Source organism: Nasonia vitripennis, chromosome 5 (genome assembly GCF_009193385.2).
Source record: "Nasonia vitripennis strain AsymCx chromosome 5, Nvit_psr_1.1, whole genome shotgun sequence".
Classification (NCBI taxonomy): domain Eukaryota; kingdom Metazoa; phylum Arthropoda; class Insecta; order Hymenoptera; family Pteromalidae; genus Nasonia; species Nasonia vitripennis.
This window is the reverse complement of record NC_045761.1, coordinates 18,489,023-18,503,567: the sequence shown is the minus strand read 5'-3', so window position 1 is coordinate 18,503,567 and position 14,545 is coordinate 18,489,023. Positions and strand designations below refer to the sequence as shown.

The window sequence follows — 14,545 nt, the reverse complement described above, 5'->3', positions numbered from 1 at the left end:
AGCCCGCGATATCACGCGTTGAATCTAACACGATCCGACTTATTATTAGCCGCCTGTCGATTCAATTTCGAATCGTGAATTTCCAGGATTTCAATTTCCCCTTCGCCGTATCTCTGACACATCCTTCCATCTGCCAATACTATGCGCATACACACGGAATCGCGCGAACGTAAAGCGAGTACAGGAATATATGCATGTACGTAAGATCGAAGAAGAATATGAGATGGAATTTTTTCGACTCACCTCTCGGAGCTCCTTGATTTTAAGTCCTCCCTTGCCGATGACGCATCCAGCTTGGCTCTGATGCACGAGCATGCGCAGATCGATCATTATGTCGTTTCCATTCTTCACGCCATTCTGCAATTGTTCGGTAAATAGCATTTTAATGTTTGGCCTCGGAGACGGAGACTCTTTTGTGTGACGAACACTTTAAAGCTTTTAGCCTTTGAATGTATTTGTTTTTTTTCACGGATGCTCTTGAATAGATTGTTTTCTTGAGTTTGTTTTATCGTCAGTAGACTAAATTGGCATACACGTTAAGGATTGCTATGCAATTTTCGAAGTTAATGCATCAGCAGTAATTATTGGAATAATTAGAATAAAAATTTCGTTTGTTTTCGTTGCATTATCCCGTGTAGGTCGATAAAACAGATCCATTAATAATAAAGAGAGTTAATGTAATATTAATAGGCACAGTAAACAACAACGTGGTGCTCACCTCTTCGAGTTTAGGTACCATATCACCCAGGACTGTCAGTACAGTATCCAGGTCCGAGCTGATGGTCAGGATCCTAAAATCAGAAAAACTCGGCGAGTTATGCAAGCTCTTCGATCGAGGTGCAGTTCAATACAGAAGGGGTGAATACCGAACTAAGCCATATCATCAAATCGCGGGAAACACTTGAGAACAAATTAATTGATATCGAATGCAAAAGTCTGTTTTTTTTTTTATTCAAGGAAATGGAGTAGCCCGTGTTCGTGAACCGGAAAAGATAAAACCGAGCAGGCAATGTAGTGTTCAAGCGTCTTTCGTTAAACGGCGTATCGTTAAAGGAACGTGTACAAAAAAAGCTTTTAACATAAAACTAAAGTGGTATAGTTACACCGATGCACGTGGGATTATAGTGGTCATTTTTTTCAATTACGGGTGAATATCGATTCAGTTTTATCTATTCTAACTCAATCAGATAATGAATACAATGGGCAATCTCTTAGCCGCGTTTACGGGCTAGTAAAGAGCTTCAATTTTATTAGGAGTCAGATCATTAATTAATAGGGGAATTTACTACCTCTTTTTAAAGTTTTAATTAATTTTTCGACGCTCTGGCCATGGGACTTTCTGAAAAAATTCTTCAGACATCATAATAATATTGCTGACCAATGCAGACGCGATCGTTTATCAAAGCTAAATCCAATTATCCTCGGCTAGACGAGTTGATGAGAAACTTTAAACGGCTGAGATTCGCAATTTTGATAAACGGCTGCATCTGCATTAGCTTCTTAAGCATAAAGGTAGTTGAATTAAATTTTACCATCGCTGATTCTTAATGCTAGCATTATCCATTCACCAATCGACCCTTTTTCTTTCTTTAGCGGATAATACAAATGTCAACACATTCGTAAACGAGGGATATTTCGAAATCATGGTAAACACCCGCAGTGTCAGTGGCTCGAAGCCTCTGTGCATGTTTGTCCTTTATTAAAAAAGGTTATTTACCGCAAACCCTTGGATTACACATAAAAAAGCGGCAGCCACCCATATTATGGACATACAGGGACTTGTTGTTAGGCGATTGTTATGGATTCGAGACCTTTTTGGCGTTAACTGAACGAAATTCGCGTGGCTTCTTCGGATTTGACGAGACTTCTTGGGAGAGAGGAAAAAAATAACCAATTCGATCGATCGATTGCACATGATGGAAATTTCGATGGACAATAAATAGAAAGTGATACGAGTCAGTTTTATACACTCGTGCAATCAATCGACATCGATATCCTAATTTAGAACGATCCAAAGAAGCCAGCACTCAATAAACCACGCTGTCAGTATGACAGGAAATGAAGCGAAGAACCTCCTTACATTCTCGCACTCGAATGAAGAAGCGAGAAAGAGAGAGACAGAAAGAGAAAAAAAACCGATTTCATCGAAGACCATAAGTGGGCCACGGGACTACTGGAGGGTCGGTCGGTGGCGCGGTGTATATACATCTATATAGCACCGCGTGTGGCGAGCTGATCGAGTGAGAGAAAAAAGAAGGTATATACGAAACGAGGAGGAAAAAAAGGCCACGCGAGATTTCGATCAGCGAAATCAGCGCCACCGAGAAAATAGCAGCAGCGCAGGACATTAAAGAACTATCGGCAATTTCCTGGAACTCGCCGCTGGTTCGATTCCTTCGCTTCTTTCTGATCCAGAAAAATGTTGAATTGTTCATCAGAAGTGCTTGGTTTTCTGCGCTCGATGAGGCTCGAGCGCGACTGATTACATCCGAGAGTGATACTCGCTTTTTCCTTCTCAGTGGATGGGATGAGAAAATATTTTCGAGACGATGGCATTGTATAATTTCGCCAAGTGGAAACGATGACGAGAATCGTAGTTGTTTGTACACAGAAGAAGAAAGGATGCTATTGTTCACCGTGAAAACACATCGCTTGGATCATTGGAATTGGTCGAATTTCCAAAATTGCAGCAATATAACCCAACAATTCATAATGCGACTCATTATTGTCGGGCGGGTGATTGGGCCGAATGAATTGACATAATTGATAGAGATAAAGAAAGAGAGAAAAGTAAGTTCATAACAGTGAGAAAGAAAAAAAATGTTGGATGTGAAAATGGTATACAAATGAAAATGAAGCGAAAACGCTCACCGATGGAGATTCCTCAATTTGTTCTGTTGTTTGATTTATTTTCAGCATTGACGAGCCTCCATCGGACAAGTATTCACACGTAATTGACAAAAATATAGTGAAACGTGACGGTGAACGAGCGCGGACAAATGAATCATGACGCCGTAGAGTATATCGCAATCGAAGGCAAAGTGAATCGAAGAAAGTAAAAAAAAAAAATAAAATAAAATGATAACAATAACAATGATAAAAAAATACATAAAAATAAATAATATAGTAGAAAGTAGAGACAGAAAGAGAAAGAGAGAATTAGAAACATTAAGTAGTGGTGTATTGGTATTACCGTTCGGGTCCGTAACAATCGGGTACAGTGATTGAGGCTTTGTACTGTTGGGCGTACACAGCATTGGTACAGTTGGTGGTATTCATTTTCATTGGCGTTCAACGTGGTGGTCGATTGGTTGGTCGGTGGTTGGGCGGTTGTGTGCGGTCCATTTTTGCACGTTCACATCCCGTGTGTCGCATTTCGCACGTTAATGCGCACGAAGAAGAGGCAGAAGGTGTGTATTCATCCAGAGTCAGGTCGGGGCACACAACGACAAAGCCATGGTGGTGGTGGTGGTGGAGGGGGCAACCGGCACCGGGGTCGGGGCGGGGCCAGGGCACAAACCATCAACCAAGTTAGAACCACGTCAGAACTACGTCGCTCGAGACGTATCATCAACATATATTCATTATAGCCTTATAATTCTAATGCGCTCCCCCGATTCATCTTTTTCAAGAGGTTTTAGGTTATGAGATTCAAGTACTTGTCCCATTGTAAGTTGGGGATCGGCTACAGTCTTTTTCGACTTTCCAGCAAATCGAATTTCAAATTGCCTTCTCATTCTCGCGCTCGTTTCAACGGCAAATGTGGCCCCATACGCCGTGCACTGCGGGTAGAACCAATTGCATTTCTTTGGAACGTGGGCGAATGACAATTGTCACGGAGATCTAACCTAAAAATTTCATTCCACGCAGGTAGACAAGATATGAGACCACAGTCTGTCGCTGTTGCGATAGGATGAAAAAACAATTTGAAAATACGCAAGGCAGTGTAGATATTCATAATATCGTGAATAAGGTACCATTGTAAAACTGTACTGTAAAAGGATGACAATGAAAGCACATATATAATGATATATATATATATATATATATATATATATATATATATATATATATATATATATATATATATATATATATATATATATATATATATATATATATATATATATATATATATATATATATATATATATATATATATATATATATATATATATGGGTTCAAAGTGCAATAAACGAGGCATAAAAAGAAGTTAATGGCATCTGCGTCAAGTAGCCAATGACATCGAAAGAATGTCTGGAAGTGCATTTTTATGCGGAATAAAGTATAAAATGGTCGATTTGCTTGGGAGGTAAAGTCGTAAAGGGCTGCTCTCAGAGGTGCTACGCTACACATCACAACTGAACATATGTATATCATATGCACATAAATAAATTTGAATAAACTAATTCTACCGTAAGTAACATAACTCTAGCTACTTTTGTATACTTGTATGCAAAGCTAAAAAAGACTGGCTTTCTGTAGCCCCTTTGATAAGAAATAATAAAAAATGCTACAAAAAATAATAAGAACCAATGCAGTATACACTCAAATCAAACTATAAAAACAAAATCATTACGTATAATATGAAACAGAAAAAGGATCTCAAATAGTATTGAACATTCGCAGCATTTTTTCTGATTTCTTGCCGATCACCATCAACAAAAGCTTCGTGCGAAACTTCCTTCCTCCTACCCTCTATGCGCATACAGTCAATCGCCCTCAGCGCACTTCAACTAGGGGAGGTATACAGTGCTGCTGGCAAGTGGGTGTTCAACTCCCTCTTTCCCCTTTCTATTCCCCCACATCACGTATATCTACACACACGCACACATGATATATATAGGCCGGTGTCTCACTACGCATTCGCTAATTTAGAAAAAAAAATTGAATGATAAAATAGAACAATGGAATAAGAAGAGGTCACGAATAACACTATAGTAAAGGAATAAGAGACCAGTAGTATAGTGTGTGTGCGATATCGTGCGCGGTTGCGTCAGTGCTCTCACGTTATTTGGCCGCTCGCTTATTTGGGTGCACGCACAGGCATGGAAAAATACGTGCACCTCAGGCATATAAGCACAGGGCATTGTCGCACGTAATTTCGCTTCTCCACAGCTCTACTTGCAATATGCTGCGAGCTCTTCGCGCGAGGGACAGGGAGGGATCGGGGGCGTAAGCCGGTGTGAGAGACAGAAGAAGAGGAAGAGAGAAAGAAAGAGAGGAGTAAAAAAAGATGTAGAGCAGAGATCCATACGCGGGGATGTATGCGGAATCGTCAGCGGGACGAGCTTTAATAAAAAGCGAAGAGGTATATATGGAAAAAGAAAGAGAGACAGAGAGGTGCTTTATTGCGGAGCTTCGTGCCGGGCGAAGAGCTTTTGTTTATTACCGCGAGGTACAGCGAAGTCGATCACTCCCGGGAAAAGTTTTTAATTTCATCGCGCAGCATAGTTTGAAAAATTTCGATCGCCGCTGATTAACGAGCCGTCGATCTAACTGTCGATTAACCAGCGGCCCGAAGTCGGGAAACTCAATCTGCGCTCTGCAGTTTTCATTTTCCGCGAATATCGGCACCATCTCTTTCTCTCCTTCCGCTGAATTTCATCCTCCGACGTCTGATCAGCGCCAGACGCTGCAGTCTCTCTCCACCCACGCACACACTTAGACAGAGAGCGAGAATTTTCTTTCTCGTTTTCTCGCGACTCGTCTCTTTTTCGCCGATTCCCGGCTCCCCTTTGGAGAATTCATTCATTCAGTCGACCGGCGGCTTTTGTATTTTCTGCGGAAAATAAAAAACTTCTGGCTGTGTATATATATCTATACGTGCACAGGACAACAGCGGCAGCAGGCAGACAGTGCACAGTGGTGGTGGTAAGAGAGAGAGGGAGGGAGATAGAGAGAGAAGAAAGTAGAGAGTATACATGTACAGATACTGAGGGGGTGGTGGTATACAGGGTAGTTGGCGAAGAGCAGAGAATTAAAGAGAGAATACGCAAGAGCGGGAGAAAAAAGTGGACTTTTCGCCTGATCCTCCCAGTTGATTTTTCTTTTACCACCGCTATACGTGTAGCTTTTTTCCCATCTCCTCATGTAGACGGGAGAGCTTTTTCCCCGGCTTGAGCGCGAGGGCGCCTGCATCAGTCGCGAACGAGAGCGACTCTACAGAGTATAACGAGCGAGAAAGAGATAGAAAGAGAGAGAGAGAGAGAGAGAGAGAGAGAGAGAGAGAGAGAGAGAGAGAAGCGTAGCGCCAAGGCTCGCTTTGCTCTTACCTGACTGCGCAGCTTGGCGATGTTCTGGCCGCCTCTGCCGATTATCGAGCCGGCGACCTGAAAGTGAAAAAAAGGAGGTTAATTACTTCGTGTTGATCGTTCGGAATGAGCTTTCGATTAATTGGACGAGCGTGAAGAGAAATGTAATTAATTCTGTCATTATTATTTATTTTTTTACAACGCACTCTGTAAAAGCTCAAAGTTAATCTCCAAGCTTCTCCAGCTGAGCACGCGCAAGATACTTGTATTCAATTATGCAGGCGGCTAATTTTTCAAAAGCTCGCGCCCTCCAAGAATTCCCCCCACGAGAGAACGCAGCGCATAGCAGCTCGACCGCGGAAGTAGCTAATCAACCTGCCTCCTTCTCTCTTTCTATTTTCAGGCGTCTCAAAAGAGAGAAAGAGGAACGATTAAAAAGCTCAAAACAAAGCGGATATAATCAAGCTTGCGAGAGAACGCATGGGCGGCGCATAATTCCCCGTCATTAGTCTACGGGGACGACGCGTTTCGTGGAATATATAACACGCGTTTCGCGACGGCGCTAATGACGAGGTGTGTGTGTGTGTGGGTACTATATACACTGTATGCTGCTATGCGCCACCCCTGGTGTGACACACGCGCGAGTTATATTACGGGAGCTTGCAGGAGCTTCCAACTGTACTTTTTGCCAGTCACACGAGAGCTTAACGGACAAGTGCGTGCGTATATGCGCCGGATCGTGTGTAACTGTCGTTGCGTGGGCTGCATGCTTTCGAGAGGACGTATACCATGTACCTACACCGTCGTGTTGTTCCTATACTGTTGGGACGATGCTCGGCAGCGAGGGGAATGTTGTGCGGTTTCAATGCAGGGGGGAGGGACATTGTTCGCGTGATGAATTCGATTTTACGTATATTTTAAATAGAGCTTTTTTCTATTTCCTGGTTCTTGAGCTTTTATCCGAAAGCTCCCGCAAATTGCAACTGCATTAAAAATATAACAGCAGTGTGCGTATCCTTGAAAAGCTCGAAAAAAAAAACAAAGAAAGAGAAGCGTTCGCGCTTCCGTATGACCTCGAGCTATTCGTCATCGATCCTTTTTTGCACTGGCAAAATTCTCGACCGTCCTTCTTGGTAAGCAGCGGCACGTCCGCGACGCCGTTTACAGAGCCCGCGGGAATGCGACGCGCTTTGCACTTTGTTTTTGCTACTCTCGAAACTTTCGCGGAAACCCACGAAGAAAGAGCTGCTCTTCTTCTTTTTGAGAAAATTTCGCCGCTAACGACGCTGCGCCCACACGCGAATGACAAACTTATTTCCATCTCTCTCCTATATATTCGAATGCGAAACGATAGCCGCCATTGTTCTCCGAATATGTATAACGCTCGGCGTGTACCCCCCGAGCCAATCAGACAATGCACAATACGTAATTGTCTATTCAATCACGAGAGAGCTGGCGCCGAAAAATTCCAACGAAAGCTCGTGGAATCCCGGTAAAATGCTGCACCATATCGGCGTCTCTCATCTGCCGTATGCAGCGAGCGAGTTGCCCAACTGGAGGTATATTCTAAAATCGCAACATCTTAATCCTCGGGGAGGCCGAAACCTCGAGATGACGAAAGCAGACAAAGACGAACGAGAAAGAGAGAGATCATCATCTCGTCGGACTCTAACGTTGCTATCCCACGACCTCAGCTGACTCGAGGTCTAAGTGCATACGTGTTCGGCGTTTATACGAGTGATTTGAAAGGGAGTGCGTGTTCGTCGTTATGCAAATTTTGATCCAGCTCATATACAGTATAATATAAGTCTCGCGCAGACATCATCAATTTCCAAGCTCTGCGCAGCGTCGAACACGAAAGCGAATCGACAGACGCCTGTCATCGCCGTTCAATCTCGAAAAACCGATCCGGCAGTCTGTCATCCTCGACTCATAACGCAGCTCTCTCTCGGCAGAAAAAAGGCGTCTATTCACACACGACCTGACGTAAGCTGTATACGCGACGCCTGTAATGCAGTGCTGTGAACAATGGAGAGCAGTGTTTCATCATCATCGCGACGACGAGAAAAAGGGAATGTGTGCTGTCTACCCGTATACGACGTTTTAAGTTCAAGGCGAGAGAGTTACGTGGTATACGACGCGCAGGTGCACACCTATAGCTCGAGAGTTACGGCGCTGATTAGCATCAAGTTGGAATTTTTCACGGGATCGGCTTGTGCGTAAACGGTGAATCAGTCGTTGAGGTATGCTTATGGGATTGTCCGAGTGCAGTGCATTGAGATAAAAGATAGCTCGACTATTCATTGGCGAATTAAGCTGCGTACCTTATCCTTCAAGAGGGATAATTAGCCGGTTCGTAGAGCGAATGAATCGTACGAATTAAATCCTACGGAATGAAGCATTGAATAGCCGCGCGATTATACCCTACTACTCTCCACAGCTGTGTGTAATGAAGGATGATTGAGTATTGAGTCATTTACTCGAAAACGGACAATAATACGGATAGTTAGCTCCGTACGATCAATTCAACGCGGCTCTACTTTTATTTCCACTCTTAACTCGAGGGGCTTTTCAGAGCAGATTTCTCACTGTCTTTCGCTCTGGACTCGACGGAGCGAATTTTCGAACTCGTCATATTCTCACGAGATATCAGGAGACACCTTTCTCCTTCTTTTTCTCGAACAAAAAGCCCTTCATGTCCCGCAAATCGAAACGCGCGCAACACACGGCTCTGAATGAGCCGCACACGCACAGGAAATCGTCGCGTGAGAAGCTCGAGAAAGTCATTCCCAAGACGTTATATACACTCGAGAGAGACAGTAGCGTCATTCAGCCGTATACACAGCGAGTCCTCGAGATCTGCACTACTCGCGAGAGCGCCCACGTATATCTTGCGTAATATACACATGGCGGTGATGAAATTGAAATATATGTGTGTACACGTTCGCGTATATTCAATCGAGCTGTTTACCGGGCGGCTTTATTATTATTGCGAGAGCGTGATGAACAAAGTGCGAACTGGATTGCAAATTGGATATTAGCGGCGAGAGCGGATCGAGTTATGATTTTAATGCGTGTGTGTATCGCTCGCTCGATTATGTATGGATACTTGCGCGTGATGTAGTCGGAGTTTGTTTGAGATGGGAATTGCGTTAATCGAGCGCGAATGCGAATTTTCCAATTAATTAGCGGCTTTTTTAATCAATCGCTATATAATACACGATCAAGCTAACGACACATCGTTCTCTAAAAAAAGCCCCAGAAAACAAGCGGTAGTTTCACAAGAACGAAAGCGCGCCTGGCCACTTCTCAAATTATCGTGGCACTTAGAAAAATTACATAGCCTATAATATCTTCCCGTCGGCGGCCTCGCAACACGGCAACCTCTATAATCCTCTCCTTGTACTGAGCAAACAAACGAAAACAAGTCGACGACGCGGCAACATAACAACAACAACGACGACGATGCCTAATACCCCTTGGATTAGAGAGAGAGAGAGGGCCTGTGTATAATCGTCGCCGGCTCGCTTAGCGTCCTCTAAAATTACACCTCGTGCACTTTCACGAGTGAATTTATACGCCGCGCGCGACGACGAGAGACTATACTATTGCATTATGTGCGCCTTTCAAAACTATCGCGACAGGCTGATATGGGGCGCGAGTCGATCCAGTTCCTATGTTATACCACTGCGACACAATAATACGCGTGTGCGTAACTTCTGTGAGCGGATTTTCCGGCGAACAGCTGACTTGTAACATGGCCGCGAGGCGTTGTTGATTGATGGATGTGTTTCTTGCACTCCTTCGCTCTACAGAGCCATTGTTTTTACGCTTCCTGCCGGCGCGCGGCGGTGTCTGTCTTTCAGTTTTTTGTCAATCGGCCGTCCGTCCCTCTTGCAGTATAGGATAATGCGCCGTGATCTATACTCGTTTCTAAAATTCCAGAACGTTATCCAATTCGCGATATAATTAGTATTTTACGTAAGCTTTCCCTTAATTAGGCTGTAGATACTCTCCTAATTTTTTCGTTCGTCGAACGATCTGACATTAACGCCCGCAGCTACGCAGTTCCGTTCGATTTTCATTGCACCGCAAACTGGAACAGCGACGGCTATATCGAGTGCATTTATTGAGTCTGCAAACGTCTGCGCATGGCTCGCCAGAGCCTGACTTTATCTACTTCTGAAATAGACTCCAAAGACACACACACACTGGCAGCGTTGATTGATCGTCGATTTGAAGTCTATAAAAGACGCGTCTCTCCATCATCCGCCCCGAAATAAATCGCCCTGAGAAGCCCACGCGGAAGGAGTCTCACGCGAAAGAAACGAAAAAGAGCTGGATAACGCGCGCTTTTCCGGTGTCCGAGAGAGAGAGAGAGAGAGAGAGAGAGAGAGAGAGAGAGAGAGAGAGAGAGAGAGAGAGAGAGAGAGAGAGAGAGAGAGAGAGAGAAGAGCGTCTGACAATGACCGGAAGGGAAGCGCGCGAAGCGGAAAGATTATCTGCCGACGGCGTCTGCGGTTGGCTAAGCCGCGATTGCGTGCCACCTGTAACGCCGGGAGCTGCTGCTTTCGACGTGTACGAAACTCTCCCGAGGCTATGCGCTCGCGCTATCGATCTCCAGCGTCCGAAGCTCTTTGATGTGTGTACGCGTATACCGGCGTCACGGGGTCAACGACCGCCGAGTATGTGTGTGTGTGTGTGTGTGCACGTACACTGATGGACGTGCACGCGTGACGGATGCGAAAATCCAGTTCGGCTGTAGCGGATTATACGGGTGGTGCATAGGCTGCTGTTAAGGTTTTTCGTCCATCGGCGCTTGTGCGCAGTGGCGATCGTGCGTGAGAGAGTTCAGTGAACGGCGTATGTGTGTGTGTGTCGTTGATTAGAGGTTAAAAGTGCCGCTATGTAATCGCGAATAAATTAAAAATGTAGGCGACGCCGTAACCTCAAACTGCAGCCGATAACCTCTATATAGCGTATGCAACCGTCTGTGTATATAACGTTGCCTCGCACGTTCGATAAAGATATCACTGATATACATATCTCTCCGAGCTCATATAAACAAAAAAAAATAATAATAATAACAAGAAACAAAATGAAATACATACCCTGCTGGGGATAAGGAGTCGAAGTTCATCCTCTCCTTGCCTGTAGCGCTTGTTGGGGTTGGTTGGGCCTCCGCCCGACTGAGCGTCAGCTTCACGCTTCATTATCCCTGCAACACAAATAGACAGTGTCTCCGTGAAAACTCGGCGCGCACATTTATAACGCATCCCTATATACGCGTCTCTGCCAAAAAACCAGCGGCGAAATTAATCAGTCACACGCCCAGGCGCGCAGCTTTGTTATATGTCTCTTTGATCGATCCAGAGCTTCTCGCTTGGCTCACGTGTGTGAAATACATAAACAATCGCAAAATCCACACATGCGCAAGACAATAAAAGAGACGCACATACGGTAAATTAATTTACGTGTAAATCATACGGCTGAGCGCCTCGTCGTAAATCAGTGACTTTATCCGAGCGCCTGTGTGCGTCTATTATTTTCGAGTGAGAAGAGGATTTATCGCGCGTAAGATGGCTTTCTACGAGCTGAGCGTGCGAGTATGTGCAGGGATTGGAAAGTCGGAGATCTCGTTGTTTTCCGTGTGGAAAACGGCTTTTCGAAGAGCCGACTTATCTCTCGACGAAGGAATATCACCGAAGCGAGCTCGATTTACGAACGATTATTTATCCGAGAAACCAGTTCTCGGGGAACTCTTGCTCAATTTCCAGTTGCTGCGCTGCGGTAATATCCGTCGGTAGCCACCCTTATCCTGTGCAGATCGGACAAGCGGGTTTGCCAATACACGAGCCTATAGATTCGACTAATTAACGGAACCTTAGGAAAAATTCATATCAGCCGAACAGCATCTGAATGAAGCCGTTCACGTGCGCGAGGTTTTCGCGAAAAACACGGGCTTCGCCGACGTTCTATCCCTACTACTCCACTTGGGCTTTTATCAATGAAACGAATTTCCCATTCAGCATAGTCGAGTTGTGTACACGCGAAGAAATCGCGGTATTGTTTCGCTGTATTTTCCGCGGCGAAAGTTTCTCCCGCCAAGATTATACCGTATCGCATCTGCGCTTGCGAGTATTAGCTACATGCTCGAGAGGGAAAATTCTCGTGAAATTCAATCCGCCGTGGTGTATAGCGTCGTCTCGCGTTTCCGAGCTAAACCGTCACGACACTGCACCGAGTATTTTTCATGTGTACGGAAGCATCGTATAATCTAGAGTATGTACACTATACACTTCGGTGGGAAAAATTCACGCCTTATATAACAGTTTTTCCTTTTGCTTGTATTTAAATCGCGAAAAACTTTCCCGCGAGCTCTCAATTTTCGCCAGCGAGTGAAAAGACTTTTCCTTCTTCCTCGGGCACGCGACGGCGACCTAAAAAAGAAGCCGCACAAAAGACCGTATTGTGTGAGACCGTAACGGACTCTCCTCGATGCATAGTAGTAGTATGAATTCTTAAGAGACTCGTTAACATTCAACACAGTGAAGCAGTTTTTATTTCGACCGAGTAGTGTGTGTATTAATTAAATTATACGACGGACGTGCGCGTGCGTGACTCGTCCAAGACTTTCGGTCTGAACTTTGAACGACTATACGTTCAAAAAGTTGAATAACAATATAATCCGGCAGTGGCGAGAAAAGCTGCTGTAATACTCGAATTAGAATTACCGCGAGAAAAGTGGGTCAGCGTGTCGCTATTACGATTTCCGAGAAACTCGCGACACGGCTAAATAACTCACGCTGCACGTAAGGCGTAAAATCTCGGGGAACAAAAACAAGTTTGAAAAGGCCATTTCCTATGCATCCGAAAAGTCGGCGCAATACATCAACACCCGAGATACTGGCGCAACTTTTTCCGATTGACTACTATGGCTCCCACATACAATGCAACGTATATAGGTGTGGCTGTCGCGCCGTTATATTAGGCAAACGCACACGCCGGACGCAAAAGTTTGCTGTGTGCGTCGTCGTAGCCGGAATACAGCCGTGTGAAACCGTCGCTCTCTTTAGAGAACTTTTGAAGTGTGTATACGGCTGTGAAAGGATCGTTTCGAGGAACGATTTTAAAATATTCTTACTTATACATCCGCACACTCGAAAGGATCCCTATCGCGTTGCTAGAGAATTGCGAAACGGACGTGTATAGTGTACACGCGTTATAGGAAACGCGTTATATATTCCCCAGCTTTTAACGCACAATATATCAATTTCTTTCAGCGGTGTAGCTTGCAGCTTGACAGACATGCTGATGCAGTGTGTGCGCAATGCGAACACACGCGGACACACTCCAGCTAAACTTGATACATGGCAGCTTTCTCTCTATTGTTGGAAATCCTGTATCTTATTTTACAATACACACGTGTGTGCATATAAATAGCAAACGACATTCAAAATTTGCATCGATGCAGCACTCGAAAGCTCCAATAATACAATCCTGTAGCGAATCTTGGCCGAGTTTGCGTAACCCTCGCGGATTATGTTATATACGCATATCGTGTGAGAGATAGAGCGCGGCGAGTTAGGTAAGGTAATGAGTCGAGGATTTTTCACAGTCGGGTTGTTAACGCTACCGCCGCTGCGGATGATTAATGGCGTCGGTGGATTATGATGTTGGGGCCCAGCGAGGATTTTGACGATGATTGAGGATTTTTCTGGATTGACGCGCGAATCGCTCGCGGACAGAGGAGCAGCGAAAGTTCGCGGGAATTTCTGTTAGAGAGAGCCGAAAAACTTATCCATTAGTGCGGACGAACGATGACAGCTGCGGCGACGGAAAAAATGACGACTGTGTGGTGTACTGAAAACTATATGCGGAAACGCTATAGTAAGCTATAGTACTTTTTCTGTCTCGGATATCGTTGTTCCTAGACAATAAGACGACCGGCCGATTAGTATGCAGACGACGTTTTCTGCGACGGCTATGAACATATGCGTATATGAAAGGTTGTCAAATATGTTCAAGGCTGCAGCCTTGCGTCATCAGTACGATTTTTTGCAAAGATTTGGCCTCAACAAGTTGTGTATCAATGAAATCACCAAAATACTCGTCCCCAACTGCACACGCGACTCCCGAAGTAGCCGTAATTCGGTCGTTAACTCCAAAAAGTCGGTCCGATCGATTAAGCACACACACGACTACCATACCAGATAATTTAATTGCCTAAAAAAAACAATCGCTAAAAAAAGAAGACAGACGTGTGTGACATCCCGGAAAAGGACACACG

At 44.6% G+C, this 14,545-nt stretch overlaps 1 protein-coding gene across 13 annotated transcripts in view; it reads right to left on the bottom strand.

Moving 5' to 3' along the window:
* The window catches only part of LOC103315636 (heterogeneous nuclear ribonucleoprotein K), a 75,857-nt gene that overhangs the window by 18,727 nt on the left and 42,585 nt on the right, over positions 1-14,545 (bottom strand). For 11 of the 13 annotated variants that reach the window (XM_032600952.1, XM_032600953.1, XM_031932785.2 and 8 more), the window contains 5 exons: positions 11,367-11,473; positions 6,277-6,333; positions 3,194-3,237; positions 719-791; positions 244-357 (listed from right to left, as the gene is read on the bottom strand). In XM_032600952.1, the coding sequence (XP_032456843.1) occupies positions 244-357; positions 719-791; positions 3,194-3,237; positions 6,277-6,333; positions 11,367-11,468 (390 nt within the window). In that variant the 5' untranslated portion in view covers positions 11,469-11,473. The remainder of the gene's footprint in view (positions 1-243; positions 358-718; positions 792-3,193; positions 3,238-6,276; positions 6,334-11,366; positions 11,474-14,545) is intronic. The other 2 variants (XM_032600955.1, XM_032600956.1) reach the window with 1 other exon arrangement.